This window comes from Trachurus japonicus, chromosome 23 (genome assembly GCF_045865225.1).
Source record: "Trachurus japonicus isolate A0001 chromosome 23, Traja_1.0".
Taxonomy (NCBI): Eukaryota; Metazoa; Chordata; class Actinopteri; order Carangiformes; family Carangidae; genus Trachurus; species Trachurus japonicus.
This window is the reverse complement of record NC_140929.1, coordinates 17,741,630-17,769,418: the sequence shown is the minus strand read 5'-3', so window position 1 is coordinate 17,769,418 and position 27,789 is coordinate 17,741,630. Positions and strand designations below refer to the sequence as shown.

General features: G+C 45.0%; 1 protein-coding gene across 1 annotated transcript in view; it reads left to right on the top strand.

Annotated features, from left to right (window-relative positions):
* Nucleotides 1-549: 549 nt before the first annotated feature.
* arid2 (AT-rich interactive domain 2) overlaps nucleotides 550-27,789 on the top strand; it is a 45,051-nt gene continuing 17,811 nt past the window's right edge. Inside the window, exons 1-11 of the mRNA XM_085769816.1 lie at nucleotides 550-1,096; nucleotides 1,220-1,313; nucleotides 2,278-2,375; nucleotides 14,233-14,366; nucleotides 18,858-19,076; nucleotides 20,276-20,343; nucleotides 21,029-21,098; nucleotides 22,092-22,342; nucleotides 25,773-25,869; nucleotides 25,979-26,188; nucleotides 26,529-26,693. Of these exons, the coding sequence (XP_085625942.1) occupies nucleotides 1,005-1,096; nucleotides 1,220-1,313; nucleotides 2,278-2,375; nucleotides 14,233-14,366; nucleotides 18,858-19,076; nucleotides 20,276-20,343; nucleotides 21,029-21,098; nucleotides 22,092-22,342; nucleotides 25,773-25,869; nucleotides 25,979-26,188; nucleotides 26,529-26,693 (1,498 nt within the window). The 5' untranslated portion in view covers nucleotides 550-1,004. The remainder of the gene's footprint in view (nucleotides 1,097-1,219; nucleotides 1,314-2,277; nucleotides 2,376-14,232; nucleotides 14,367-18,857; nucleotides 19,077-20,275; nucleotides 20,344-21,028; nucleotides 21,099-22,091; nucleotides 22,343-25,772; nucleotides 25,870-25,978; nucleotides 26,189-26,528; nucleotides 26,694-27,789) is intronic.

Sequence of the window (27,789 nt, the reverse complement as noted above, 5' to 3'; positions counted from 1 at the left end):
AGAATGACAAATTTAGTACTTGATAGAGTGATGCACCCTGTGGTACATTAGTGTTAAGACATAACCTACTGCTAAACAATAATTAATTGAAGTCATATAACTATTGATCTTGGATTTAAAAAAAAAATCTTGTCATATCAGTAAACTGCATGGCTTTCTTGTAAGGGTCTGCATGGTATTTTAAAATATCCCTGTAGTGTTTGTGTAGTTATAAAATTGTAACAGGTTTACTATAGTTTAAAAAGTATGATAGTTAACTGATGTCAGTGCGGCAACATACTCATTTTGTGTCAGTTACAAAAATACGAGGAGCTCGTATCAGCTCAGAAAAATGATATTTTAGAAATCAATAGTGGGGTTGCCCTCCAACGCCTTTTTTGGGATAACAAGGGCTATGTTAATTAGTGTTATCCCCTCCCCCACGGGACATTTCCAAGTAGCCTACCTCCTGACCCGTTTTTCCAAACAGAGAGACTAGTTGTCAGACGGTCCCTTAAAAAGAAAACAGTCTCTATTGTTCCAACACCCGCTCTGCTCTGGACGGTGCAGTGCCACCTGTGGCCACAGAGGGCGCTGCACGCATGGCAGGCCGGGCTCCGCGGCCTCCACATCTTTTTGTCTGAGAACTGGATCCCTCTGCCGCTCTACAGTGTGTGCGATAGCCTCGGAGCTGCGTCCGTAACACACTGTCAAACCACTCCAAACGAATACAACCGCGACCAAAAGCATTAATTCAACACCTTCGACCATGGCGTTTCTAATCTGTCGGTAAATCGGTCGTATTTGTGACTGTTCGTTGGAACTTAGTCCCGGGCTTGAATCGGGCTTGCTTTCTGTGTGCATCAGTCTTTATTAGCGAGCTGCCGCTCTTCTTGCTATCAGCTATTTCTTTAACTTTTTAAACACTCAGCTTCGCGAATGACTGAGCGCCGGCGGAGTATGGGATCCTTGGTGTCTTAAGAAGCGACTGAAGTGGGGTTTAACCGTTTTTGCATGCAAAAACAATGGCAAATTCGACGGGGAAAAATCTACTAGATCAGCGAAGGAAAGGACAGGCTTTCCTGGACGAGCTGCGGCAATTCCACCAAAGCAGAGGGTGAGATTGGGGCGTCTTTATTCCCAAGAAATATAACTTTAAATCGTCATTGCCCGCGACTGGGAGTTAACCAAAACAGTTATTTAAACATGTGTGCTTGTATTTCTTGTGTTATCCCCTCAGATCGGCGTTCAAGAAGATTCCTATCGTGGGTGGGAAAGAGCTGGATCTGAATGCTCTCTATATCAGAGTCGTCTCTTTAGGTGGATTTGCAAAGGTGAGTGGGAACTAAAAGTGGATTTATCTCCACACTCTGCCGTCCGTGGACTCCTCCGGTGGACCGCTCCACAACTCCGTGTGGGTAACCCGGGACAAGTGTAACAATCAAGGAAAGAAAAAACCGTTAACGGGTCGGTGTTGGCCTTGTGCTAGTTTTGCCATGTATCTCAATGCAATGTGGTGGCTTGTGTTGTTGTGTGGTTTGAATTGAGAGTCCAGCCGCTCGGAGTCAGAGTGCAGTTGGAGCGACTCAAAATTAGCGGGCACGTTTAACATCGATTATCGGCACGGAGCCCGGCCTCGGAAAACACCGCGGAGGGACACGGCGCTTCGCCCGGGTTTTTTACCGGTAGTTTGCACCCATAGGGAGGGGGGAAGCTTGATTTTTCTTTCTCGCCATAGCCATCTTTCTTCGGCTTCATGGCTGATCTCAAAATGTAGGCCTCACAGGCCCGTGTAGTGAATACAGTACACGGTTACCGAAAGCTGCTCCGAAATCAAACGCGTCGCCGCAGGCTGAAGCGTTTGTTTTCTGCCGGAGACACTTTGTTGCAGTTTAGCATGGTTAGCATTTATCGGCACAAAAAAACGGGGGAAAGTCAAGTTAGCCTGTTAGCTCGGTGCTAACTAGCCTCAACAGTAACGATAGTATCTTTGAGGGAGTCAGGCAGTTGGAGTTAACTGATGTGTCAAATGTAAATATTTTGGGTTAATAAACACACCGGTGGCTAATTAAACCTGAATGTGCCGGACACCTTTTCAGATATTTTATCGCCGCTCTGTAATTTTATCAGTTTTGAGCAGTTTGAGAAAGTTATTGATTAGTGATTGTGATATTGCCTCATTGGTGGGGGGAACCTGTAGCAGAACAGATGGTTGCAGTTTAACCGCTCTTTTTTTGTTGTTGTTGCTGTGGACGGTGGGTTTTTATCTCCTAACCAACTCATCTCCCCTCCTTTCAGGTCTCTGACAAAAACCAATGGATCGAGCTCGGAGAAGAGTTTAACTTTCCCAGGAGTTGTTCCAACGCTGCGTTTGCTTTAAAACAGTACTACCTTCGGTAAGTAGCACGGCCATGCAGCTCTCACCCTCTCAGGTAGCATGTGGGAAGTGTTTACAAATGGTAAAGATGCAGTCAGCAGGTTCCAGCCTCTTGCTCCCCTTCTGCTGGGAGGGAGCACATGTGCAATATTGTGACAGGCAAAGCAAGGTCTACTCTACATAGCATGGTGGATGATCTCCTCCTACTTTGGTCATTATCGGGCACAATTTTTTGAGAAGTATTGTCAGTAATGGCCTTAAACTACAAACACATAATGGTTCCTCCTCTCTGGAGACAGTGTGGCCCCAGGGCGTTTGGTTGGTTTGATACGGCTCTGATGATTGATGGATTGTGGGTGCTTGTAGTGTGTATTTCGTTCAGATTCCAAATCTAAATGCAGTCAGCTGCTTGTGATGGGAGTCTTGTAAATGCAGCTCTCCTCAACAGCTGGCACTTGTGGTTTTGGTGTTGCTGCTTCACCCCCCCAACTGTACTCCTTTTTTCTTCCCACTCGACCTAATACAACGATTGTTCCCATCAGTAGCACCTGCCTGCGGGGGATTACACCTCTGCAGCAGAGGGAATTCTTGTAGCCTAGTCATGGATATTTAGGGGGCATCTGCAGGTCACCAGTTAATATCATAAACAGAGCATTGAGTGATTTCTTTTTCTGTGCATTTTCTGTCTAAGTTTGCCTTGGATAGAAGCTGCTGCAGGTTGCATGGACGGCGGTCAATATGAGTCTTAAAGTGCACAGGCTGATGGGACCTGTGGCTCCTCAATAGTTCACAAACATCCACCAGTGTCGGCTGCAGGGGAGGGGACGCCTCGGGCACATGCAGACTTTGCAATGCAGCGTTAATGACCGTAGTGGAAGGAATCACTATCACCCTGCTGTATATGTAATGTAAATTACCTCGCTGTAAGAAGCATTTCCTTAGCAAAGCAGGAGCTCCAACAGTTGACAAGACAACCGGTGGAAGCACCTGTTGTGCACAGGGCTTGGGTTATTGTGACCTGCTTCATGTTCTTCATAGACTCAGTGACTCACGATGCTCAGGAAGCTTTATCTGCTGTGTAACAGACCAAGTGTTTGAGTGTGGGTGATGCACAGTAAATTGATAATCTGATGTGTTGAGCTTCTAGAAGATTTTTTGTTCAGGAGGAACACAACTGGGCCACATAATGCTAAAGTGATGTGTGTATGTCAGAGAGTAGTTTATAAATACCAGTAGGCTGATACCTTGTACTGCAAATGACAGCATGCTGCAGAAAATTACATGGAGCTATTAATATCATGGCTGTTTCTTAAGAATTTTGTTTTTTCTGAATGGAAATGCTCACCTGTGTGTTATTTTGGCAAAGTGTTTGAATAAGGGGAGGCCACGGTCAAACTGCATGTCACAGTGGTGTCGCGACAGCCCTTTGGAGCGACTCTGTAAAGTTTATCTAAGGCGGCTCAGTGCAGTAGATGTCAGAGGCAGCAGGCAGCTGGACTGGTCCTGCACTGAAACAGAGGCTGATAATAGACACTCCCGCTCTCCCCTTGTGCTGATATTCTGCTGAGTATGATGGAGAATTCATTTTTCCCCCTTTTTTCTCTCTCAACCTCCTGACCAGTTTTGGCCGAGCAGTGTAATCGGTGTGAGATTTTCACTTTGCCCTCATCCAGGAAGTTCAGAGGTCACAGCCAGTTACACAGTAGATATGCACTCACTGGAGCAGCTTCAGATTCAGCCTCCCGCTCAAGGACACTTAAGCTGGATGGATGTTTTGCTAATATCAGGTGTTAATCTTGCTCATCCAGTGTAATGGCCTGCACGACCATGTGCTGCTTGGTCATCTTAAAACTGCTGCTTGTGGTAACAATTTAGATTATAGCTATGTTTGTCTTCTGCAGAATAAGAAACATCTTGAACCCATATTTGGTTCACTTTTTGGTATCTCAACAAGCCAAACTTGAAGTTGTGAGCTAAAGTTCACTCCCTGATGCTTATCTCCCCCCGGCTGACTTTAAAATGAGATAGACTACAGGGATCAAACTTCTGACTCCGTCACAGGATGGGCCGAGTGTTGACCAAGTTTCCCAGCCTTGAATGAATAGGAAGATCATGATGCGTCTCTCTCCGGTCAGCACTTCCCACTCAGCAGAGTAATAAGCAGCACAGAGGTTCGGTGCCAGCTCCTGCTGCCGTCTATTTGATATCTGAATGTCACTCGGTAATAAGTGACCCACTCTTGCCAGAAACATTTTTTTTCAAGCTCATTTTCAACTTGTTGAAATGCCTCTCTGACATCAGCCCCACCAACACCGCTGATTTCATTTCACACGTCGCGGCGGAAGGATTCACACTCTGGATCAAAGTGTTTGCATGGAATCATACCGACAGCAGAAATTAAAGCATCTGCGGTCGGCTTGAAACAGAGGAGATGCATTTGAATAAGAGGCGCTGAGGTAGGATCAGTTTGAGAGAACCAGGTTGTATGTGGAGCATCATGTGAGTAACGGTATTCCTGCTGTGCATCTGAAGCTGAAAATGAATCCATGGATTTACATGCATGTATGTTGTACATGTGTGCTCTCTGCACTCTTTCTCTGGACTGAGTTAAAGTCACTACAGGCTGCTTCCCTTTTTGTTCTCTCCCTGTGGCTGCACTGATTTGGATGATTCTCAATCAATACTATTCCACATCTCTGTGCTTTCCCCTCCACCAGTAGTAGTTTTCATATGATTTGAAAGCGGTGTGCTGAGCTCTCAACCCTCACGGGGCAACACAGTTCAGATTTTAGTTTTTTTTTTTTTTTTTCTCCCTTTCTTCGGTTCAAACCTTCCAGTTCATCCAGGCACTCACTATAACCCGAGAGTGAATGATGGGATGCTTTTGTTTTGAAATGAGGCCTCTGGTTATGCCACAGTCTTTGACTTCTCTCCCAAAGTGCAGCGTGTTTCACACAGAAGCCAAGTCAGGAGACAGATACCCTGCTTCAACCTTTGTTTGCCCTCTCCTCTGCATCCCCTTTGGGAGGAGAAGGGGCCCAGGAGGCAGCGGCATCTAGGAACGGCTCACTTAAGCCTCTGTTAGCTTCAAGTGTTCTTTTGTTTTGGTTTATTTTTTATTTTTTCAACAACGGTGAGGTTTGGAAATATGTAAAGCAAGAAGTCCTCGCATATTAAACAGGGCGGTTGTTACTCTGAGATGGAGAGGAATCGGCTGCACGTGGCAGCGCTCTATTAAAGGACTATTGGACGTTTCACCTTTTTGATGTATGAAGTTATGAGGGAGTGTGAGTTAAAGCTCTGCAGCCAAGGACGGTTCTTACTGTCCACAGCGCTGAGAGGGAAAGAAAAGCAGCTCCTCTCTACACCTCGTTCTGCTGAATCAACCGCTGCCAACTAATCTCTCTTCTTCAGAGTTGAACATGCTGCTTCCTTAACAGCTACTACACGTTTAACTGTCTGCGGTGTGGAGACGTGGGCGGATCATCATACAGAGATTTACTCATTCCAGTAAATATTTCAATAACAACTCCCTCCCAGACTAATAAACGCTGTGTTTGTCCACCAGTTTTTGACTCGTGTGACCCGACAAACTTCTCCTGACCCCGACAATTACACAGCCTTGTAGGTGTCATGTGAGTCTGAGCATGACGTACGCTCCTTCTTTTCACACATGAAAGGAGCTGTAGCTGGATTAAAGTCGACGCGGTATCCAATTTATTGAATTCATTTTTGAAAACTGTGAAATAAACGCACTTATCTCAGCCTTCTAAATCTCTTGTGACCCTCTCTCTGAGTCTCAAACAATGGCGAGTGGGTTTCTGAAGGAAAAAGCTCAAATGGCTCAGCAAATGTGTAGAGAAGACACAGACAAATACACAAAGGTCGTGTCAGTGAAATTGCATTGCAGGCTTTGGAGGCCATAATATCCAGTCATCTATTCATGTGGAGTTTTAATTTTTCCATTAACATACTTTGACCCTGGTTTGCCATTATAAAAATATGTGATTTCACAAGTTTCTGTGGAAATAGAGAAAAAAACCCCAACAACAACATTGACTTCATGTCCAGGATCGTACCACACACACACACACACACACACACACATATCTCACCATCTCCCCCTTCTTGGCAAGTGCTACTTTTCACACCTGCATATGACATTGCAGTTCCCATCATGCTCTCTGGTTCCTCATAGATTCTCCTGCTCATCTGCAACATCTGGACACAGCGGCCTTTGATCTCTGGCTCGTATTAGCCAGCGTTTTTTTTTATTTACCCCCCCCCCCGGGCCGCTGCTCCAACTTTAAGAGATGCTCAGATGACAGCCAGTCATGGAGACGTGGTTCTGCTTCTCCACACAGCACAGGCAGAGACTGCACTAAGTCTGAGCAAATGGGATCACAACCGCTCCCACACCTGTACCCAGGACTCGCCTATGTACATTACCTGGAGGAGCCGTGTGAGAGAATGCATGTCTGAATTAGTTAGACCTAGGGTTGTCATGAGAACAATACTTCGGTATCAAGTCGATGCCAACGTGCAAAAAAATACATCGATTCCAGCTTTCTTTCAGTACCTACAGTCCTGGTGGATTCCTCTGTCGTGGTCTTGGTGTGCAGCTGCAGTCGAACTCGCGGTCCGTTGTGTGAACACGACCAGACCTCGCTCTGCTCCGACTGCCCGGTGTACGCCACAAGTTTGGGCTCATGTAAACGTGACGTACCACTCATCTTTCTCTGGTCAGTCGTCATGGAAACGCGACGCTCTGTCAGTGGTGCGGGGTTTGGACCAGAGTGACAACAAACGCGAATGTACGAGCTGAGAAATGAAACGATGTATCAACTTTACCCTTGCACGTTAAATTCTGTGCAGTTTGAGAAGTTGTTTGTTAAATAAAGTAGTGAATTTAGAAGTACGCACGTTCTGTTTTTGGTTTTAATTTTTATCGTGGTATCGAGAATCGTGGCAATCACGGTGTTGGTATTGACTACTGAAATTCTGGTATCGTGACAAGCCTAGTTGGACCAGGCATTGAAGTGACTTCACTCTGCCTGTGCAAAGTCCGTGTAGTGTGGGGTTGAGGACGTGTGTGAGTAGAGCAGGTCATTGTCCGGAGAAGCTGCAGCGAGTGAAAACTAAACGTTTCCACAGGTGCACATTCTGCATCATGTCCTGCGTGTGCCCCCACTCGCCGGAACCAAACGCAAGAGGAGGAGGAGGGTTTTTAGTAGGCGAGAAGGCGTCAGACACATCTCCTGCTGTGCTGCATGTGGGGAAGGTTTGAGAGGTTTCTATGGGGAAACGGCTCCAGAGAAGAGACCTGGAGGGTGCAGGGGAGATGCTGTGTGTTTTGGTCGGTCCGTAATCTGACCTGTCCTCCAGCAGTGGGGGTCAACTCCGCTCCATGTCCTTGCAGACAAGAAGCTGGACAGATCTGCCTGGTACTTGACAGCGGCGCTAAAATCTAGCTTGGCCATTTAATTAGACGTATGATATGGTTCCAAAGTGTTTTCTTGCCTGCAGCTCTGCAGTCAGAGCAGAATCACTTGATTTACCAAAGTGCCTCTTACACATTTTGTTCCCGTTGTCTCTCTTTATTTCTCTTTGAATATTTAAAAAGGTTTGAACGAACCATTCATTCTTAAAGATAAATGCAAGAATATTAAAAATGTGTAAAGCATAGCCTAATAAATAAAAGACCAGACTCACCCTGGGCTGGCTGCTGATCCATCCCTGTGTCTGTGAAAGATGCTGAACTCTTAAGTTTCCCCTCATGTACCATCGTGTGTGAGCATGTGTGTAGTAGGAAAGCACCATATGGGCCGTATGAGTGTGTGAATGTGACTGGTAGTGTAAAGTGATTTGAGTGGGCGTTAAGACTAGAGAAGCTCCATATAGGTGAAGACTACCTGCACCGTCTATAAACACACAGCTGTGGAGACCTGTCTATAGTCTCTGTATGCCCCGCCCCTTTTCTATACCTGCAACCGCCATACCATCTTACCAACACGCACTCACTTGTCAGTGTCCCGCCAAGATTATATTCACATAATTAGATTTTGATTTCATGACAAAAACAAGATGAATCACATAGAATAGATGTCAGACACTTGATCCAACAAGTCAAATTACAAACATTTCCATAACAAAGTCCACTAAAATGTATCTCCTTCCCTTATAGTAAATGCAGCTGCTCATTAAATTTTCAATAACATTGTTATTAACAATCTCTTTCAGCAGTTTCTTAAACTTGCCCTGCGGGGTTCGTTAGTGATCATACCAGGCAACATGTTCCATTGTGATGGCCCTGTACAACACAGATGTACATTAAGCAATAGACTGGTAGCCTGCCTAGAAGTGACTATGTTATTTTAAGACTATAGATATTTTGGTTGCTTCCTGTAACAGATAGAAGAAGAAACATTACATTTTGAAGTGTGTGTCTTTGTTACGTTCACTCCTGACATCCACAACACACAGAGTTTTCAAGCTGCTAAAAATACTGGAAGCCCAACTGGACCTGTGTTATTGTGTTGTAGCGTGAACTGAGAGCTTTGGAAACGACGACGTGCACACTGACGGTGGCTCTCATCTGCCTCCACCACCAGCTATAAAAGCAGTTCTAATCGAGTCCAAGTGTTGCCGACCTTGATGCTTCTGCTGGCAGCTGCTGTTCTGTAAAATTCACTATTGTCTACTCTACCGTATTTTCTGCTGCCGATCAAAGACGCCATGTTTCCTGTTTGTACCCCTCCACACACGTGGAGCTGAACCGTTCATCTGGATAATGATAGTAGCCACCTGTAGTTCCAGTAAACTCCAACTACTCACAGCACAGTGGTTAAAGTATCCAGCTCTCATCTCAGCCAATTCAACCATGTTAACAGTTGGTGGATGTTCAGCTCAGTTCTCATATCTACAGATATGGCCAAAGCAAAAATATTGAGATGTATCAGCAACGTGTAACCCCACTGGATTCATCAAGCCTCAAAGCTGTTTATGAGGGAAGTGGTGAAACCCACAGAATAAACAGCAGCTGCAGGTGGACAGGATCAACCTCTCATACCAGAGATGACGAGGCTGAGGAAGCCAGGATTTAAAGGTTCTGGGTGAAAAGGAAGCAAATGGACCCCGGCAGCCAAAAATAACAAGAATTCAATAACACAAAACACATAGTCCACGGTAGAGCGTGTGAGTGCTCATTAGGATTATTTCCAAGGTGATGGTGTTACCACCTCTCTGAAAAGCAAGCACACAGAGTCCAGTGTAGTCAGAGGAAAGTGTCCAGAAAGACGTAGTCCCTCCCTCCACAGCTATCGGTGTGGAGGGAGGGAACCTGCATGTGTGAACTATCATCTGCTGCAAGGTGGTTGTTTGCAATCATAAAGGAATCATGGTAGTATATCCCATCAGTTCAACCAGGGCTGTCCTACTCACTTTAGTACAGGGACCACATACAGTGCAACTGGATCTAAAGTGGGCCAGACCAGAAAAATAATGACATAATATAATAACCTATACATAACAATAACTCTAAATGTTTCCCTTTTTTCTTCAGAAAATGTGACATTTCAACAATCTAACACCTCTTCTGTCTTCTATGTAATTTTCTCACCCTACAAATCCACCCCGTGGCCGTATTAGATCCTCTGGGGGGCCCGTTTGGTTTTGCCCCGAGGGCCGCATGTTTGACGGCCCTGGGTTAATAAACACTTTGCTGTGTGCAGCGGTCAGTATTGTAATCTAACTGCTGTTATTGTATTTGCATTGTTGTGAGTCACTCAGCTTTAACGTCCGGCATGCGAGGGGCAGTCATCTTTCTTTTTAATGCTTACAGTTTGCCCTCAGACAAACAAACGGAGGCAGATCCGGCTCTTACACTACGTTACAGTGGAGGTAAACGTTCCTGTGATTAGCCGGCTTCATTAAATCCCAGCAAAACATTTTTCTGCACAGAGAGCCGTGGTGTGTTTGCACGACCGAGGCCACGTCCAGCAGGGGGCAATCCACTCCCACACACCGACACACCGACACACACACACACACACAGACAGAGGGGCATTTGGGCAGCTGAGCGACTGAAGCCAGAGCAGATCTGTATCTGTAGTGACCAGAGATTGGTGGCTGATGCAGCTCCTTCCCTCGCTCCATCCGTCATGTCTGGAGCGCTGCTGGCTTCCCCACCCTGTGCACTTGTAGATTTTTTTTCTTTTTGGAGGGAAAACCTCTCAGTATCAGGCGGCGATTGCATTTCCCTAAACGGTTTGTTGTAACATGATGAAAGCGCGCTGCTTCCTGCTGGCTGCTCGCTGCATGCCACTGAAGTAGGAGGAGGCTGATGCTCCTCTCTTCGTGCATGTATGAAAAAAAGGGGAAGTGCAGACACAAGCAGCTGCAGTCAGCCCAACCCCCCCCCCCTTCCATGCCCCCACCCGTCTTTACCCTTTTCTTTTTTTTCCTCGCCTGTGCCCAGACAGCAGTTGATGACGCTGCAGTCGGGGCCGCGGCCTATCTCTCCCGCTCTCTCTCTCTCTCTTCCTCGTGCACTCCTCACTCTCACTCTCTCCCTCTACAAATGAAGGCTGAGTGTATTTATAGTCCAGTGTGTCACCCGGCAGCCAGCGGACGGGGGATTACCTTGGCCGCGATGAACAAACGGGGCCTCATTCAGAAACAGCCGCTCGCTCGGTGACTCACGGCCACACAGGCAGGGTTCACCACACTCTCACTGCTGAGGTATTTCTGCTGCGTGTGTGTTGTTGTTGTTGTTTGTCTGACAGATTTCCCTGCATGGTTATTAGCTGTCTTATCAACTCGGAGGAACGCCTGGCTTTGGTTAGTTGCTGGAGAAAACTGAGAGAAGTCAGACATGTGAGGATGACAGTTACAGTAAGAGGAGAATGACTGGCTTCATGTTGGAATGCAGCTGTCGCTTGTTCCTACTTTCAGCTGTTGTGCTGCTCAGCTGAGGAGATGTGTTGTTCCAACAGGAAAAGAAGTTTGGACCTAACCTGATCTGAATGTGTTGTGTTGTGTCACACACACAGGAATAAGTAAAGGGATGATGTAAAGTGAGCCGGTCAAACTCCTTCAGGATGAGTGGAACCCCGCTTCAGGTTTCCATTCATCCTGAAGCTCACTCTACATCTTCCCACTTACTACACGGCTTATGACTGAAATAAATAATTTGAGACACAATGTTGATCAAAATACGACTTTTATAGATTTATAAATTGTGTCATTTAGTGCATAAATCTGTCCATCGTATATATCCAGTCACTTTCCTCTGTTCTGCTAACCCTCCTCCGGGCTGTGTGCATTTGTTCTTGTTGAGAAATCAATCCGTGGAGCGGAGGATTATCATACACACATTATGATGTGTGTATTGTGTAGTCTTATCTGTCATAAAGAAGAGATTAAGGGGTGTGTTTGTGTGGCGGTGCCGCAGAGACGAGAGCCGGGACACCGGGTCGGAGACTCTGCAAGGTTGGTTTTCAGCCAAGAGACGCTAGGTGGAAGGCAGAGAGCCTCCATTCTCCCTGGAACAAGTTACAAGTCATTGATTTAACCAGCACTAGGACTCTGAAGCTGGAGGTTAGGGACAAATGAACCACAAGGCAAATATGCTGCATCTTTAACCTCTTTTCCTCTCTGCTCCTCTGATCAGAGCAGCGTCTCTAGCAACGGTGTGTTACACTTATCAACGGTCTGTTTTACAGAAATAACAGATTGACCAATCAGAATGCTGTGTAATAATCAGTATTAATAACCAGGTAGAGCATTGGAAAATGTGGTATTTTAAAATGTATAAATGTATGTACACATGTCTCCTAGTGAGGACGGATGAATCCTGTAGTCCTCTGGTGTTTGACATGACTGATACTGCTGCTGCTGACCTCGGTGCTGGTCACAGAGTCGGAGCAGGAACTTGTGAAGCAGCAGAGCTCAGTCCTCCACTTCCACTTCTCACTCCGGTGTAGATTCATCTTAAAGTAATCCAACGTCTCCTCCTTGAGTCCAAGTGTTTGTCGCGGTGGTGCTTCTGCTCCTCCTGTCGCTGCTCTCTGTCTGTGTGAGGGTGATGCTGGTGGACTGATCAGCTGGACTCACTCTCACTCTTACTATCATTTCTATTCTGACTGAGTTACAGTAGGATGTTTGCTTCTGGCTCCACAGATGATTATTGTCAGTATTTTTGGGGGTCACAGGTTGTTAAAGAGACAGTCACAGAGCTAACTTGAGCTGTCGTATTGTAATCACAGTGTGAGTGTAGCTGTTTCAGCCTATGGTTACTTGGCAACATGTGTGGGGTCTTGGTGATGCAGCATGTCACAGGAAGGGTGTGTCCTGGTGAAGACAACAGCAGTAATGTTGTTTTACTCTTGATCACACTATTTGGTAGAAATTTGGCAAAAAGATGTTGTATAAAGAATAAATCGATCAACCAGTGATATTCATTAAGAATTGATTGATTGTTGGAGTTGATGCTCCTGGTGACCAATCAGCTGTGGTTAATACAGGCCACAAGGGCTGTGAGCTGGAAAGACTGAAGCAGTACTATAGATTTTCTTCAGCTTGTGTAAAGTCAGAAATGTTCCCATATTGTAGCTTTAAAACAAGCGTGTGATGTGTTGATGATAAATAGTTTTCATGGTGCTGTTCTGTTGCCTTTATTTTGTTAAGAGGCAAAACACAGATAGTTGGAGTGATGCACAGTACTGTAGCTGTCAATCAAAAGGCAGTGGCCTAACAAAGAATGCTGTTTTCTTCATTAACACTTAAAAAAAAAAAAAAAAAAAAATGCTACTCCTTATTTTATTTGTGGAAAATTCCGGGTAAATTTCAATGGGAAGACAAGCTGGGGAATTAAAAAAAAAAAAAAAAATTATTTAATTCTTTTCAAGAACAAAGTTATAGTTACAAACTGACAAGACAAAATCAAATCAAGGGAAAACCCAATATCTATATAAGTAAAAATGAACTCACAATGACAGGACAATAGGAAGTGGAAAAAATAAATGATAAAAAAGATAATAACAGTAATAAATGAATAAATAAAACCCATTAAGCAATAATCAAAGATCCAGAGAGAGACAAAGGGTAGCACCACTACTCATAGATCATGCCAAGCCAAGCTCCAATACAAGGAGATTAGTCAACCTGCTGTGTTAGCTGGGGAATTTTGAAAATATTTCAAATTGGAAACTTTGCATGGCAATTATTGAGAATTTATGGTAATGAACTGGAAATTGGGGGCAATTTAAACAAACTGTATCACATGCAAACATAAAAATTTGTGTTGTTTTGTCATGAGCAGGCATCAATGCAGAATAACCCAATTAAAAACCACATTTCAGCAGGTTTATTTGTAGAACTGAAAACTTGAATTCTTGTACTGAACAAGCAATTCTTTTATTGAACAACAAAAACATGTTACTCACCCCCCCTCCTCCCCCACCCAATCAAAAATCATACATTCTCTTTAGGTCCAATCGAGAGAAATTTCTGGAATTTTGCAACCCTAACTGTTGCTGCATCAGGTGTTAAAGGCTCTGAAACGCCTTAGGTTCAAGTCACCTTTTAGATATGACTCTCCTTCTAAATCCCCCCACCCTGCAGTTGTGTAGCATTTATGTTTCCTGTGAGAAGGGCAGTTGGAGTGAATCAAAGCAAAGTGTAACGGGGACATTGATGGAGCTGTCAGTGGTTGGCTACATGGTTTGTACACAGGAAGATGCTGCCTCATCAGAGACTGTGTCCTTGTACATTAAAGAGACACATTGTGATCAATCACTCAGCAGCAGAACACACACTGTCTGTGAACTTCACACCCACAGCTCTGAGCTCATGTGTTTTCTCTCCTCCCTCTGCAGATACTTGGAGAAGTATGAGAAAGTCCACCACTTCGGCGAGGACGACGAAGAAGCGCAGCCGGGGAATCCCAAAGCCTCTCTCCCAATCGGTGCAATTCCCAACTCCTATAACTACCAGCAACACATTGTATCAGGTAGGCAGAGAGAACACACTCATCTGGGTCCAGCTCACGTCAGGGCCATGGACTCTGTCTCTGCTTCTTGTTTTCTGTCTCACTCAGTGTCTCTCTGAGCTTCATCCCTCTCTCTCTCTCTCTCTCTCTCTCTCTCTCTCTCTCTCTCTCTCTCTCTCTCTCTCTCTCTCTCTCTCTCTCTCTGTCTCTCTGTCTCTTGGTTAACCCAAACACTCGATTCCAGCAGAGCATGGCTGCATCAGAGCTGAGTAAGAGAATCATGGGAAACTGGTGAACACACCAGTCCAGCATACTGTATTTCCTCCAGTGCCCAGGGTACCAGCCCTTATTGGAGGCAGGCTTTTATTAGAGAGAGTCCTTTATTTCTAATCTCCTCTGTTTCATAAGTATATTTACTCCCATTTTAAAATGAAACCTCCTTATTTTCTGATTTGATCCTTTTTCTCTGTTAATTTTTACACATTAGGGACCATAAGCAACAGTAGCTCATCTTCCTCTTCCTCTGCTGCTGCTCGGCACCTGTTCTCCTCGCTGCGCTGCGCTGTTGGAGCTGGGTCACCCCCAGTTTCCACACACTCTGTCTCCGTTGCACACGCAGAGACATTTGAGTCCCATTCAAGAAAATCAGAGCATTTCCACAGTCCGTCTGTTTCCCCTCTGCCGTTATAACAGACCCGGTTCTTAATTGAATCCCGGCTTATAATTGAGGAAATACGGTACACGTAGAAATGTGCCTCAATGACAGCTGCTTGTTTAAGGACTTTCTATCTGGTAGGAATCACTTTCACTAGAACACCAGATGGGACGTTTAGAGTAATAAGTCCAGATAACTTCAGTGTCCCCATGTGTGGACATTATAATGCCGCCTTGAGCCGCAGCACTAGCGAGCTAAGTGGCTAACTAATGCAGTAACACAGACGTGCATCCTGTGTGTTAGTGTGGCTGTCAAACAGAAAACTTGGCAGCAGCAGAACCGTGGTTACCATTGGAGCGCTTCACACATGATACATGTAATAAATGACACTCCAGCCAGGGCAGCAGCCAGGCTGGCTCTAGTAGCAACCAGACCTCATCCACCTACCAGCTCTATAATTAACACATCCCCTTTCATTTGTGTTTAATAATAAAAAAAAAAGCGGTGTGAAACGAGGATTGTTCCAGACGATTTCTTGGCCCAGAGGAGTTGATTCTAGGAAGTTTCTGCGTCCGGCCAAGAACCGGTCCAGCACATTGTTGTTTTTCATCTCCGGAGCTTTGTGTTAATCAGTGAGCTTTAAAGGTTGTAGGTTTTTTTTCTTTCTTTCTTCCTGTCCCCCCCCCCCCCCCTTTGAACAGAGCTGAGCTAACAGACTGCTGCTGCTGCATGTTTACACAGACGTGACAGTGGCATCAATCTCCTCATCTCACTCTGAGCCAATCAGCCTATAGCTCAGGATGTCAGAGTAACAGTTGTAAGAGTTACAGGCTGATGTGAAGCCTCAGAGTTATTGTGTTGTTGTTGGTCAGGTTGTTCTGTTCTGCTATTTCTCTTCACGTCCTTGGTTATTTCTTTCACCTGGTGTTTTTGGCACATAATCTCCATGGTGATCCGTCTCCATAACCTCCTGACGCAGTTACACTCGAACAGTTTGATTCCCTCTGCATAGAAACGACTGCTTTTCACACTAAGAAAACACACATTGAACGTGCGGGTTTTGTTTTACCCAGCTCTTTGTTGCGTTTCCTCCTCACCAGTCTCACTGTATTTAAAATTCCACTGTATTTAAAATTCCTCACTTTTTATCAGGCAGTGAATCCTCTTAGTCACTTCTCACCTTGCTCAGCTCTGTCTGAATGAAGGCGATGAAGACTGCAGTAATTGTCAGTGCCTTTTTTTCCCCCTTCTTAGAAGTTGCCTACACACTCCACCGCACTGAACATTTTTTTGTATTAAAACCCAAACACATCACTGCCGCTGCCGCTCACCATGAAAGAGCAGCCTCTGAGTAACCGCATCATTTATTTTTTTTAACTAAATGTTTTGTGCAGCCGTCCAAGGCCGACCTCTTGTCTGTTCTGTCCGACCCCCGCTCACACACAGAGATTTCTAGCCGTCCATTAGCCTCACAGCGTCAGAGAGCCGACCGGCCAGCTCCGGCTGGAGGTAATTGACTGTCCTGACAGCAGTTATTGATGAAGGGAAGGAGGAAACACTTGTTGGCTTCCCCTCCACCTGACTTTAGATTAGAGCCTCCAGAACAAGGGGAGCAGTCTGACAGCGCTAGCTTAGATGCTCTTATTGTGGCACAGCACAACCTAGTCAGTCTCTGTATTGCAGTACTTTATGTTTGGGTTTAATATAATTAGATGCTGATCAGACCACTTCCAGATTAAGGCAGTTAAACCAGCAGCTAGTCCAGCCTCAGAGCACCTCCATAGATAAATAAGTTACAGCACTGCTCATGTGAATATGTAAAAGGCTAAACGTGAGGTTGGATGTGACACAAAAAAGAAGAAGCACCAGGAAAAAAAGAGTTCAAACAGCAGAGACATAAGTCAGAACTTCAGGTGAGGATTTTCACAATAAAGTCAGAGGGAACAGAACAGGGCTGTCAGAATGAACTTTGCTATTTGAACAGAATTTGAATTCTTTTCAAAATGAGAACATTGGAAGGTGGAAACTGACGTTCCAACGTGTCCCTTCTGCAACGACGCAAATTAACGCTGTGCGTTGCGATGTCTGGGGTAGTAAACATGTTGATAAAACAAACTATTTTGTTGTTGTTGCGCGTGACGTAGAGCTGCAGCTCCAAATTTACAACCATAGTTTTTTTATTGCCTGTTTATTTGGCTGCAGCGGTGGCCTACGTGTTCCCACACTACACACACACGGAACGGATCACGGATCAACTGTGATCCGGTGCACCACTTCTTATAATATTTCGATTTCTCTTGAAGTTTTATATTGAGTTGGTATAAGTGTGTTGCAAATGTTACATAACAGATTTGGTTGGAATGCCCTTTAGTGGACGCAGGACATAATAGGCTGGTATAGGTGTATATGATGAGCTAAAAAACCCATAATAATTAGAATATTTAACATAAGAAGCATTAGAAATGTGAATCTGATCTGGGGGGAAGATTGACAACCCTGGAACAGAATAAAGACTGATTCAGATCTAAGGGAGAAACTGTCACTTCACCTTTTCTACCTCCTTCAAACCATTTTTCTACTGCATATTCTTATTTATGACATTGACACTGATGCTGAAACATTAAGTTGATACCAGTCGGTGTATATATGTGTATATATATGTGGCGTAGTGCTCTGCCTCTCATACAGACGTTTATACCCCGGGCTTTGAAGTAAGTTAGTCAGTGTAACACATCAGGACACTGAACATGTTGCGTGTTCTGTGCTGATTAACAGTGGAGCGGTTAAAGCGAGCTCTGCCCTGTCGTCATGTTTTAGCTGTAGACCCGGGCTGAACTTTTAATTCATCCTCCTACATTCCTGCGTGTCATGTGGCGTGTTGTGCACCTGTCGCCCGCGGGCCCCCGCCGCTCCGTCTCGCTGCAGGTGCTGGAGAACAAGCACAGGACTGGCAGCTTCTGAATGGAGCCGTCGCTGCTATAATAGCGGCTCGGCTAAATTACATTTGCCTGCACAAACCTTTTCAACATGGAAATCAAATTCGCTCAGCGGGACTCCCCTCTGCAGCGTGATTGGTTTCCAGAGGCAGCGGTCGACAAAAAAAAGAATCCTGCACTGAATTGAAACATCCACTGTCTGGAAAAATGACACCCATACACACAGAGAATGAACCACGGCACAAAATCACAGCGCTGCACAACTTTCCCAGACCGGATCATCTGTCACTGAGAGCCGCTGAATAATAACATCCAAGTCCTGACGCTCCCCCCGCCCGGACCCCTCCACTGTTTTTGGATGAGACGTCTTAATTATAAAAAGCCAATCGCAGAGCTCGACTGAGTCCGAGACAAACACAATTAAAAGTTAGGCGACGAGGCACGGCTTATGAAACTAATCTGAAGCAAAGACAGCTTTCACTCGGCAGCTTTAAGGCCCAGACCCAGCTGAAGCAAAAGTGTAAGAGGCTGAAGTTTGTAAAAGGAGGCGACGGAGGAGCTCCTTCTCTGCAGCGCTGCAGCTAATCCACATGTTCCACTGCTTCATTTACAACTCCACACTCTGAGTCATTGTAATGCTTCTTTTGTTAGCTTGAAGTTCAGCGGTGCTGTTTACATTGATCCCTGTAAAGACAGATGTTGAAGGCTTGTTCTGCAGTAGTGTTGACATATTTTATATAACCATAGTTGGATTTATGAGGCACTCATTGAAACTGTGTCAGAGTTTCTCCGCGTTTGGCAACAAATGAAAGGTTGAAGTTGGCGTCTGACACCACACTCACCTCACTGATACTTAAACGCATATTTTATTGTGCAATATCCCTGAGAATTTCTTTTTTTTCTTTCTCTCTCTCTCCACAGACTATCTCCGCCAAAGCTATGGACTGTCTACGGATTTCGTTCCACCGTGCGACTACAACAAACTGGTGCTGTCTCTCCTCTCGGGCCTACCCAACGAAGTGGACTTTGCTGTTAACGTTTGCACTCTGCTTTCCAACGAGAGCAAGCACGCCATGCAGCTGGACAAAGACCCCAAACTCGTCACGTTGCTGCTGGCCCACGCCGGCGTCTTCGACGACTGTACGTTCCCAACCTCAGTCAGATTGTTAATATTACAAAGTTTCTCTGTTGGTTGTTCAATGTCTGATTTGGTCAATTTAGTCAGTGTACAGGTGTAATTTATATCAGTCGTTCAATTCAAAGAGTTAAACTCATATTATATAGATTCATTACACACAGACCCAAATATTTCATGCCTTTATTTCTTTTAATTGTAATGATTATTTGGCGGCACGGTGGCACAGTGGTTAGCACTGTTGCCTCACAGCAAGAAGGTCCTGGGTTCGAATCCCGGGCCGCCCAGGGCCTTTCTGTGTGGAGTTTGCATGTTCTCCCCGTGTCTGCGTGGGTTTCCTCCGGGTGCTCCGGTTTCCCCCACCACTAAAAACATGTCGGCTAGGTTAATCCTCCAGTCAGCGCCCCTGACCAAAGGCACTGGCTCATAATCTGGAGTTGGTCCCCGGGCGCTGCACCGCGGCTGCCCACTGCTCCTCAGGGATGGGTTAAATGCAGAGAAAGAATTTCACTGTACTAGCTGTATATGTGACTAATAAAGTACCTTTTTACCTTTACCTTTACCTTTTTTTTGCTTACTGTAATGAAAACCCCAAATTCAGTATCTCAAAACATTAGAAGATAGTGAAAAAGTTCACTGCTGTAACCTAATGATGTCAACCAGCTCAAAGCAGCAACACATTGAGAGACACATTACTAGGTTTGATGCAAAAAGGAAAAAATATTTATTACACCAAAGACAAAAAGAAGGGCAAAGTAAGAACACAAACAAAGGCTGGGATCTTGTGCCAGGGAGTTGAGAGAGAGCGAGGGCGAGACGGAGCCCACAGCTTCATGCAGCTGCCTTCAATCATTCCTCAGGAAACTGCACCTTAAACACAGGGACACAGACACAGCAGACATAGCAAGACTACAATGACACGTAACATCAGCTAATGATGCACCTGTATATGTTGGTAAAGCTGCAAAACTCAGTTCTTAGATTTAACATGTCCATAGTGCAGTAAAGTTAATCGATATTTCCAAAACATAAAGAAGACCAGTTATTCTGCAGTGCAAATAGATTTTTTTTTACAAGGTCATTGTTTTTAGTTTTCTGTACAAAGAAAACAGTAACTATAATCTGTCAACAGAAACAAAGGGATAGAATAAGAAAAAGCACCACTGAGTTGAACTCTCACCCCCTCCTCTCTGTGCCTCTGCAGCGCTAGGCAGCTTCTCCGGGGTATTCGGGACAGACTGGAAGGAGAAAACGTCCCGGGACTTTGTCAGGGTAAAGTGAACTTTATTTTAAAAATATGTTGTGCAAGTTGTTTTTGTCTGGTTCCAGGCACCGTACCGCTGCGTGTACAGTCAAAGCATGACTGGACAACGATGCGCTGTTATTGTTGCATGTCATCACTGTTTTATCCTCTGGAGGTCTCCCTCAGTGAGAGCTGCTGCCAGGAGCTCAAGGACACTTCTAATGCAGCTTTAATGTGCATTATCACAGGGAACCTGATGCCCCTCTGCCTCTACTGTCCTAAAGATGTGGCTGTCATCATTATGGGGGAAAGAAACTCAGTGACAGAATTAGATATCAACAGTTTAAATTTACTTTTAAGCAAAAAATTCCATGAGAATATTTTCAGGTTCTCTTTGTCTGCTGTGATGGTAAACTGAATATCTTGATGTGTGGACTGTTGTCCTCTTGGGAAATGTAGGTTCTGGATGTTCTATGGACCAAAAAAAACAAAACAAAAACAGGCAGATTATTCAGCAAATGTTTTAGTTGAAGCCCTCTTCATGATATTGACACTTCTGCCATAGTAAAGTTATATAAGACAAGTGGTCACTGGCAGTGAGCTGACTGTCCTGCAGCGGTACATCACATTGCTGTCATTTGTCCAGTCGCCTCTTTTGGCTGGAATTGGTTCATAAAAATGAACTGAAATGTCTTGGCTCCTGTGTCTCTGCAGTTCTGGAAGGAGGTGGTGGAGGACACTGAAGTCAGGGAGCTGATCTGGGACAAGAGCAGCCCAGCACAAGGTAAATGTGAGTTGTGCTTAAAGCTTCTAAATGCAATATAAAGTTGAGTTCTGAGAGGCAGTGACCTGCAGCTGAGAGTGAGGGAGACGTGGGCGGAGCTTTGTCTTCCACTCCAGCACTGAATATTTAAAGGGATAGTTAAACATTTTGGCAAATTCACCTATTGCCATAATCCCTATAGGTATAGGAGTAGGTTCATTCCCTTTAATTATTGGTGCATGTTGTTTTGAGATCTATGGGGCAGAGACACAAGCTGTCCCTCATAAAACTCGTCAAATACACAATCCAACAACTGCAAAACACTCTAGTGGACAAGTTGTGACCTGCACATTCACCACACTATGAAATAATAATGTAACATTACGAGACAGAGGTGTTTTTGAGGCAAATGCATAGCCGGAACTACATTCTAGACACGGCTGCTAGGTGGAGTGATTTCAAAAGTGCAAGTAGTCGTAATGTTACATAATTATACGTCATTTCATAGCATGGTGAATGTGCAGGTCACAACTTGTCCACCAGAGTGTTTTGGAGTTGTTGGATTGTGTATTTGATGAGTTTGATGAGCGACAGGGGACCTGTACCATTCACCTTCATTGCATTAGCTGAGCAGCTCACATCTCTGCCCCGCCGATCTCAACAACAACATGCACCGATAATTAAAGGTAATGGACCTACTGCTATGATTGACTACAGGGATTAGGGTGATAGCAGAATTTGCCAAAATGTTGAACTATCCCTTTAACATTTTCTAACAAAGGATGAAAGTTGAGTCAGAATTATTAATTGATGCAGCATGTGGAGAACTAACTGTTAACAGTGCTCTATGATAGACAGAAGAGGAAGATAACTTCCAGTACAGTACAATTTATGGAAAGTGGAACAGATCCATGAAGTCCAAGCCTTTATCCCTGTTGAACATTACACGCTCACGCCCTCCTCACATTTGGAACTCTAAACCGCCCTCCTCCTCCTCCTCTTCCTCCCCTGCAGATGGTACGTCGTTAGAGGGGCGCTGGCCGAGCCTCTTCCACCCGCCGCGGAACTCTGGGATCAGTGACATGGAGGCCCAGCGGGTGCTGCAGATCGCCGTCATCCTGCGAAACCTGTCCTTCGAGGAGGCCAACGTCAAGCTGCTGGCGGCCAACCGAACGTGCCTGCGCTTCCTTTTGCTCTGTGCCCACTGTAACCTCATCTCACTCCGACAGCTCGGACTGGACACGTTGGGCAACGTGGCCGCTGAGGTGAGTCCCAGGCCTCGTCCACTCGGAAACAGAGCTGTCCCCCAAACACGTCTGTGTACACATGAACCACTGAAAATGACTGGAGACGCTGTAGTACATACGACAGGCCTGTGTGTGGCGCTGTAAAGCTTCATCTCCTAACATGCTAGGTTGACTGGGAGTGGTGTCGGTCCTAATATGACGATATAACGGACACGTTTCAGGCGCAGCGTCCGAGGCATCTGACAGTTACGTAGTCCGCAGTTGTTGTTCCGTCTAGCGGTGTGGCTCAGGTTACGGATGGGGCGGGGCTATGACATCATCAGTTCACAAAAGATCTGTTCTACATGAAAACGCTCAGGCTACTTCTGCAGATAGTCCTAAACCCGTCTATAGCTGTGTTTCCACTGCAGGACGTCCTGGTGAAGGGAACTGTCCTCTCACTTGGCCATGTCTCCACTGCAGAGCAGAACCTCCAGACTCTTGATGCGACGTGCAACAGTTTCGATCATCAAGCGATTGTTGTGCTGCAGTTTTTTTTCTGCTCTTGTTGGTGTTGTTTTTCCGACAGTGTAGACACTTTCTAATAATACTGGGTTTTAAAAATGTCATTCCGAGTGTCGCAGAATCGCGTAGTTGTGTCCACTTACCATACATGTTTTACTGACTTATTCTCTTTTTTTCCGGCCGTGTAGACACTTTTTCAATAACACTGGGTTTTAAAAATGACACTTATTTTGGTGCTTCCTCTTGGCGTAACATTCCGCTTTAGGTTTGACCAATCAGCACAGAGTAAACTTCAAGCCTAGTTAAGTTTTCGGGGCCGATCTGAGTACTTACCCCGAGGCAGGGACTCGTTTGGACCCCGTAAAAGTTCCTGTAGACGGCCCTTCAGGGGACGTTCCTGCAGTGGAGACGCGCACCAACGACCCCGGCCCCGTAGAATTACCCCGGAGTTCCTGCAGTGTAGACGGCTTTCAGTTTTGGTTGAGTTTGGCGGCGCCAGTGGAGCAAAGCGGTAGTGTTTTTCCTGAAGGAAGACCCCATTTCCCATGAGTACCAACGTGTTGTGTCGTAAACATCCTGATCTCCCGGTTGTGTGCAACAACTCGGTGCTGACCTGTTGATCTGCCTAAAATCAGTATCTCCTCGTTCATAGTGTCAACGGGGTGAAACGGTGTCTGAAAACCTCTGACCTGTTGACTTCAGGTTGGTCAGGACGATTTCCTGTCCCGCACGAGCTGCTCTGTGCTGAATTTATGCGCCGTGCTCCGGTGTCTGGAAAAAATATAAAAACTCTGCGTGTTGTGGAGGGCCGGGTGCAGGGGCCGTGACTCAGCGGAGCAGCAGCCGGTGGAAACTGACTACAATACAAACGTATCGGCTCCGCAGCCGTTCCACATACCATAACTCTCCCTCTTTGGTTTTTTAGTCTCCTCAGACAAAACTTTTAATGTCTTTAGTTTTCTTGCTGCTTCTGTCATGATAGCGGTAACCCACATGAATGGGGAAAGGGGGAAGTGACTTATGCCGTAAAGCAGTCAGCACATTGTGGTTTGGGGTTCCTACCATCCACCTGGAAGCTGTTTAGTGCCAGTGAAGGTGATACAGACCCCCTCAGGCCAGGACAGAGGTGTTATTCAACCTGTTGTAAGTCGATGTACCATCACAAAAGTTCTGAAAATATTCTATGAAGGTTGAAAAGTTACTTAGTGTTGGTTTAAGAAATGATGATGTGAGGCTGCTCGGTGGTCGAGTGGTTAGAGAGCTCGTCCCATGCTGGCATATGGCTACCGGTTTAACTCCAACCGAGACGACCATTCCCTCAGTCTCTCTCCCTGCTGTCCTCTACACTGTCCTATCAAGTGAAGGCAAAAACACCCAAAAAATGTCTTTAAAAAAAAAGATGATGTGGGTTTGGTTCCAGTCATACAGTAAAAGTGAGCTGCCTGCTGGAGGTTACCGTGACACCTGAAATGAGTGAGCTCATGTGTGATTTGAGTGTAACTGTGTTGTATTACTCATTGACTTGATCTGAATATCCTGTCAGTCACAGCAGGTGTGTTCCAGGTGTTGAGCTGATGAACCCTTGGCAGCGTGTGTTTTTGTTGTTGTGTTTTTAGCAGTTGTTGGTTATTAATGAGCCCATTATCTTTGTCATACAGGCTCACTGCAGCACATTAGTTTGTGGGATTGCAGTTCCTCCTCAAAAGAACCAGTATATGGAGCAAACACTGTCTTAATTAATTAGCTAATTAACAAGCCAGATGAACCAACGGGTGAAGTGATGAGTTAGTGCTCAGAACCAGAGCTGATGGGTTTATTTGGGGCAGAGGTGGTATGTTTAGAAACTCAATCATGTGGAGCTGGAGCTGCAGACCACAGCCGTGTCACTCAGTCTGTGTTTTACTTTTGAATTTGCAAATCAAGACATTGGTTTCATTTCGCAGAGTAACATTTATTGCTATGAGATGCATGTAAATGAGGCTGCGTCTATTTTTAGACCCCCTGTGCATAGAGTCCCTGATACCATCAGTTGAGCCTTTGATGTGATTAATTGGATGGCTGGGTTTAGGGCCCCTCTCACATTTACACATGCTACAGATATGATCTGGCAAAGCCTTGTGTGTGTGGCGTGTTAATGTAAAGAATAGGAATCCTATTAGGCCACTTGTTTGGTTGCTTATGTGTTGTGGCACAAGTCATTAGGACGTGGACATCAGACCTCAGCCTGCTGTTTGGAGATGTAGGGACAAGCCAGGCTTTGTTGTGGTTATAATGCTGTAAGACAGAGGAGGACATTATTTTGGTTGTCGACTAATTTATTGATTATTTTTTCGATTAGTCTGGCAGCAATGCAGCGTCGGTTTGGACTTTGGTTTTACCTCATATTCTCAGCTAATTAAAAACCCATGAAACATAACTGTGTTTTTAAATTGTTAATGTTATGAAACATAAATTAATTAAATACAATATTAAAGTGCAAGTTGTGATTAAACAAACATAATGTAGGCAAATATCCGAGTAGTAGTGAAATGGCACACTCACTCTCACAATGTTAAAAATTGTTTAAATTTTTTTTGAACAAATTGTATTAAATACAAATATAATTGTTTATTTGAGTGTTTTTATGGCAATAATTATAGATGACAAAGCCAAAGTAAATTATTGGGACATAACATTTTTTTGGGATGACATACAGTCACTTCGGGACGGTTCAGAATATATTTGGGGACGATTTCGGGCGGTGGTCAGCACCATTCATCCTATTAACCCTTTTTCTTTCTTTCTAATTATTTAACAGTAGACTGAGATCATACAGCAGAGTTTTATAAATACGACGTGTCGGTGCTAAAATTTCACGTCAACGAATTCTTCTTGTGGATGTAATGGATTAGGTGGACTTGTCTGCTGTGTCAGTGGGTCTGATGGATGTTGTGTCTCGTTGCAGCTCCAGCTGGATCCCGTGGACTTTCGGACGACTCATCTGATCTTTCACACCATCACCAAATGCTTGATGTCCAGGGACAGGTTCCTCAAAATGAGAGGTGAGTGTTGCCACGGAGACCAACTCTGGAGCGAGGGCGATGAATATCTGATGGGTTTGGTTGTGTACGAAGCGTCTCATGATGAATGTGTGTCTGTGTGTGTCTTCAGCCATGGAGATCCTGGGCAACCTCAGTAAGGTGGAGGACAACGGCGTGCTGATCTGCGAGTACGTGGATCAGGACTCGTACAGGGAGGTGATGATGCTCCTCACCCTGCCGGACCTCATGCTCCTCATGGCCTCCTTGGAGGTGCTCTACCTGCTGGCCCAGCTGGGAGAGATCCCCTGCACCAAGATCTCCTCTGTGGACCACAGCATAGGTACCAGCGCCTTCAAAACCACTAAGGATCATGGGAATTGACTTTTCCTTTTATTTTGATTCATTTCCCTTCGTTCTGCCTGATAAGTGAATCCAGAGCTTGAAACCTGATGTCACATGGACTCAGTGGAGTTTGGTAACTTGTCCATCTGCCAACTTGTATCACGCTAGTCTTTCCATTCATGAGAAACTGGCTCAGATGACAGTGTATTTCCTTCAACCTTGAAATCTTTAATGATAGTTTCCTCTGGTTTGAATTCCCTGCTGAATGGATGAAATATCCCTGTGTGTGTTTGTGTGTGTGCTGATCCCTGTGTGTGTTTCCTCCTCTCTCTGCTCAGACCTGTTAGTGCGATTAGTATCAGTCGACCTTCACACATTTGGACCCGACGCCCTGACGGCGGTGCGGTTGATCGAGCATCAGGCCAGCGCCGACCAGGCGGCCGAGGTTCGACCGCAGCTGGTGGAGCAGGTTCCTGCAGCTGTGCAGGGAACACCAGCACCTGGTGAGTGTGTGAGAATGTGTGTGTGTGTCCACCCACTGCATCTGTCCAACCTCTGCTCCTTGATTTTTTTTGTTCTGCCTTAACAAGAATTAAACTGGCTCACCTTGTAGCACATGCCAATAAGGCCCATGTCCGATCGCAACCTGTCGACCCTCTGCTGCAGATCTCTCCTGTCTCTTTTGCCCTGTAGCTCTAGTTTAGACGTGAAAACAAAGATCAGATGTTCAGCATCACTAGCTGTGTTTACATGAGCAAAATCAAAATTAATTTTTATTTTTTATTTATTTTTAAAATTAATTAGAAACTTGAGGGATTGGAAAATCTGAATCCACTGTTTATATGGGTTCAAAATCAAATAATCCAATCATGACGTGCGTATACATGCACCAAGCTTTATTCAGAATAGCAGCATTTTGACATGTGCAGAGTTGTCTAATTTCCCTAAAACAACCGCAGAAAGAGAAGCTGTATACTTCCTCCTATGCTGTAAACAAACCAACAAACATGGAAGTGGCTCAATTTTTCCCATCCGTTTCCCAACTGTTTGACCAATAACAATAACTTTTACTGATTAATACTATCGGTTAATTATTCCTCATGTGGTCACCTCATGGAGGCGTGTCGACACCTGCAGACTTCCACTCTGCTTTCAGTCATATTTCACAGCATAAAGTTACTGGAGGACTCACAGTATGAGCCAGTTATGCAGCGCAGTCCCCATGACGGACATCTGCTGCTTAAAAAAACAAACAAAAAAAAATCTTTCACTCACCTGCAGCTGAGCCGAAAGTCATTTTCGGAATTAGTGTTTACATGGACGCGGTTGAGAATAAAGATCGGCATAAACCACCCCGCTTAATCAGAATTTGTTTTCGATTGAGCCGAATCAGATCAGAATCGGTGTTTACATGACACGTGTGTCAGCTTTGACTCATCCTGCACGTCATACACCTTAAATTGCCGCGATGGCACCTGACAACTTCTGATTCTCTTTGTTTACTACATAAGTGTTGGTGCATTGCTCTACATTGAAGAATATTTTAGAGTTTAGAGAAAGGAAATTTGTTTCCACTTGACTTGTTCATTCACATACATG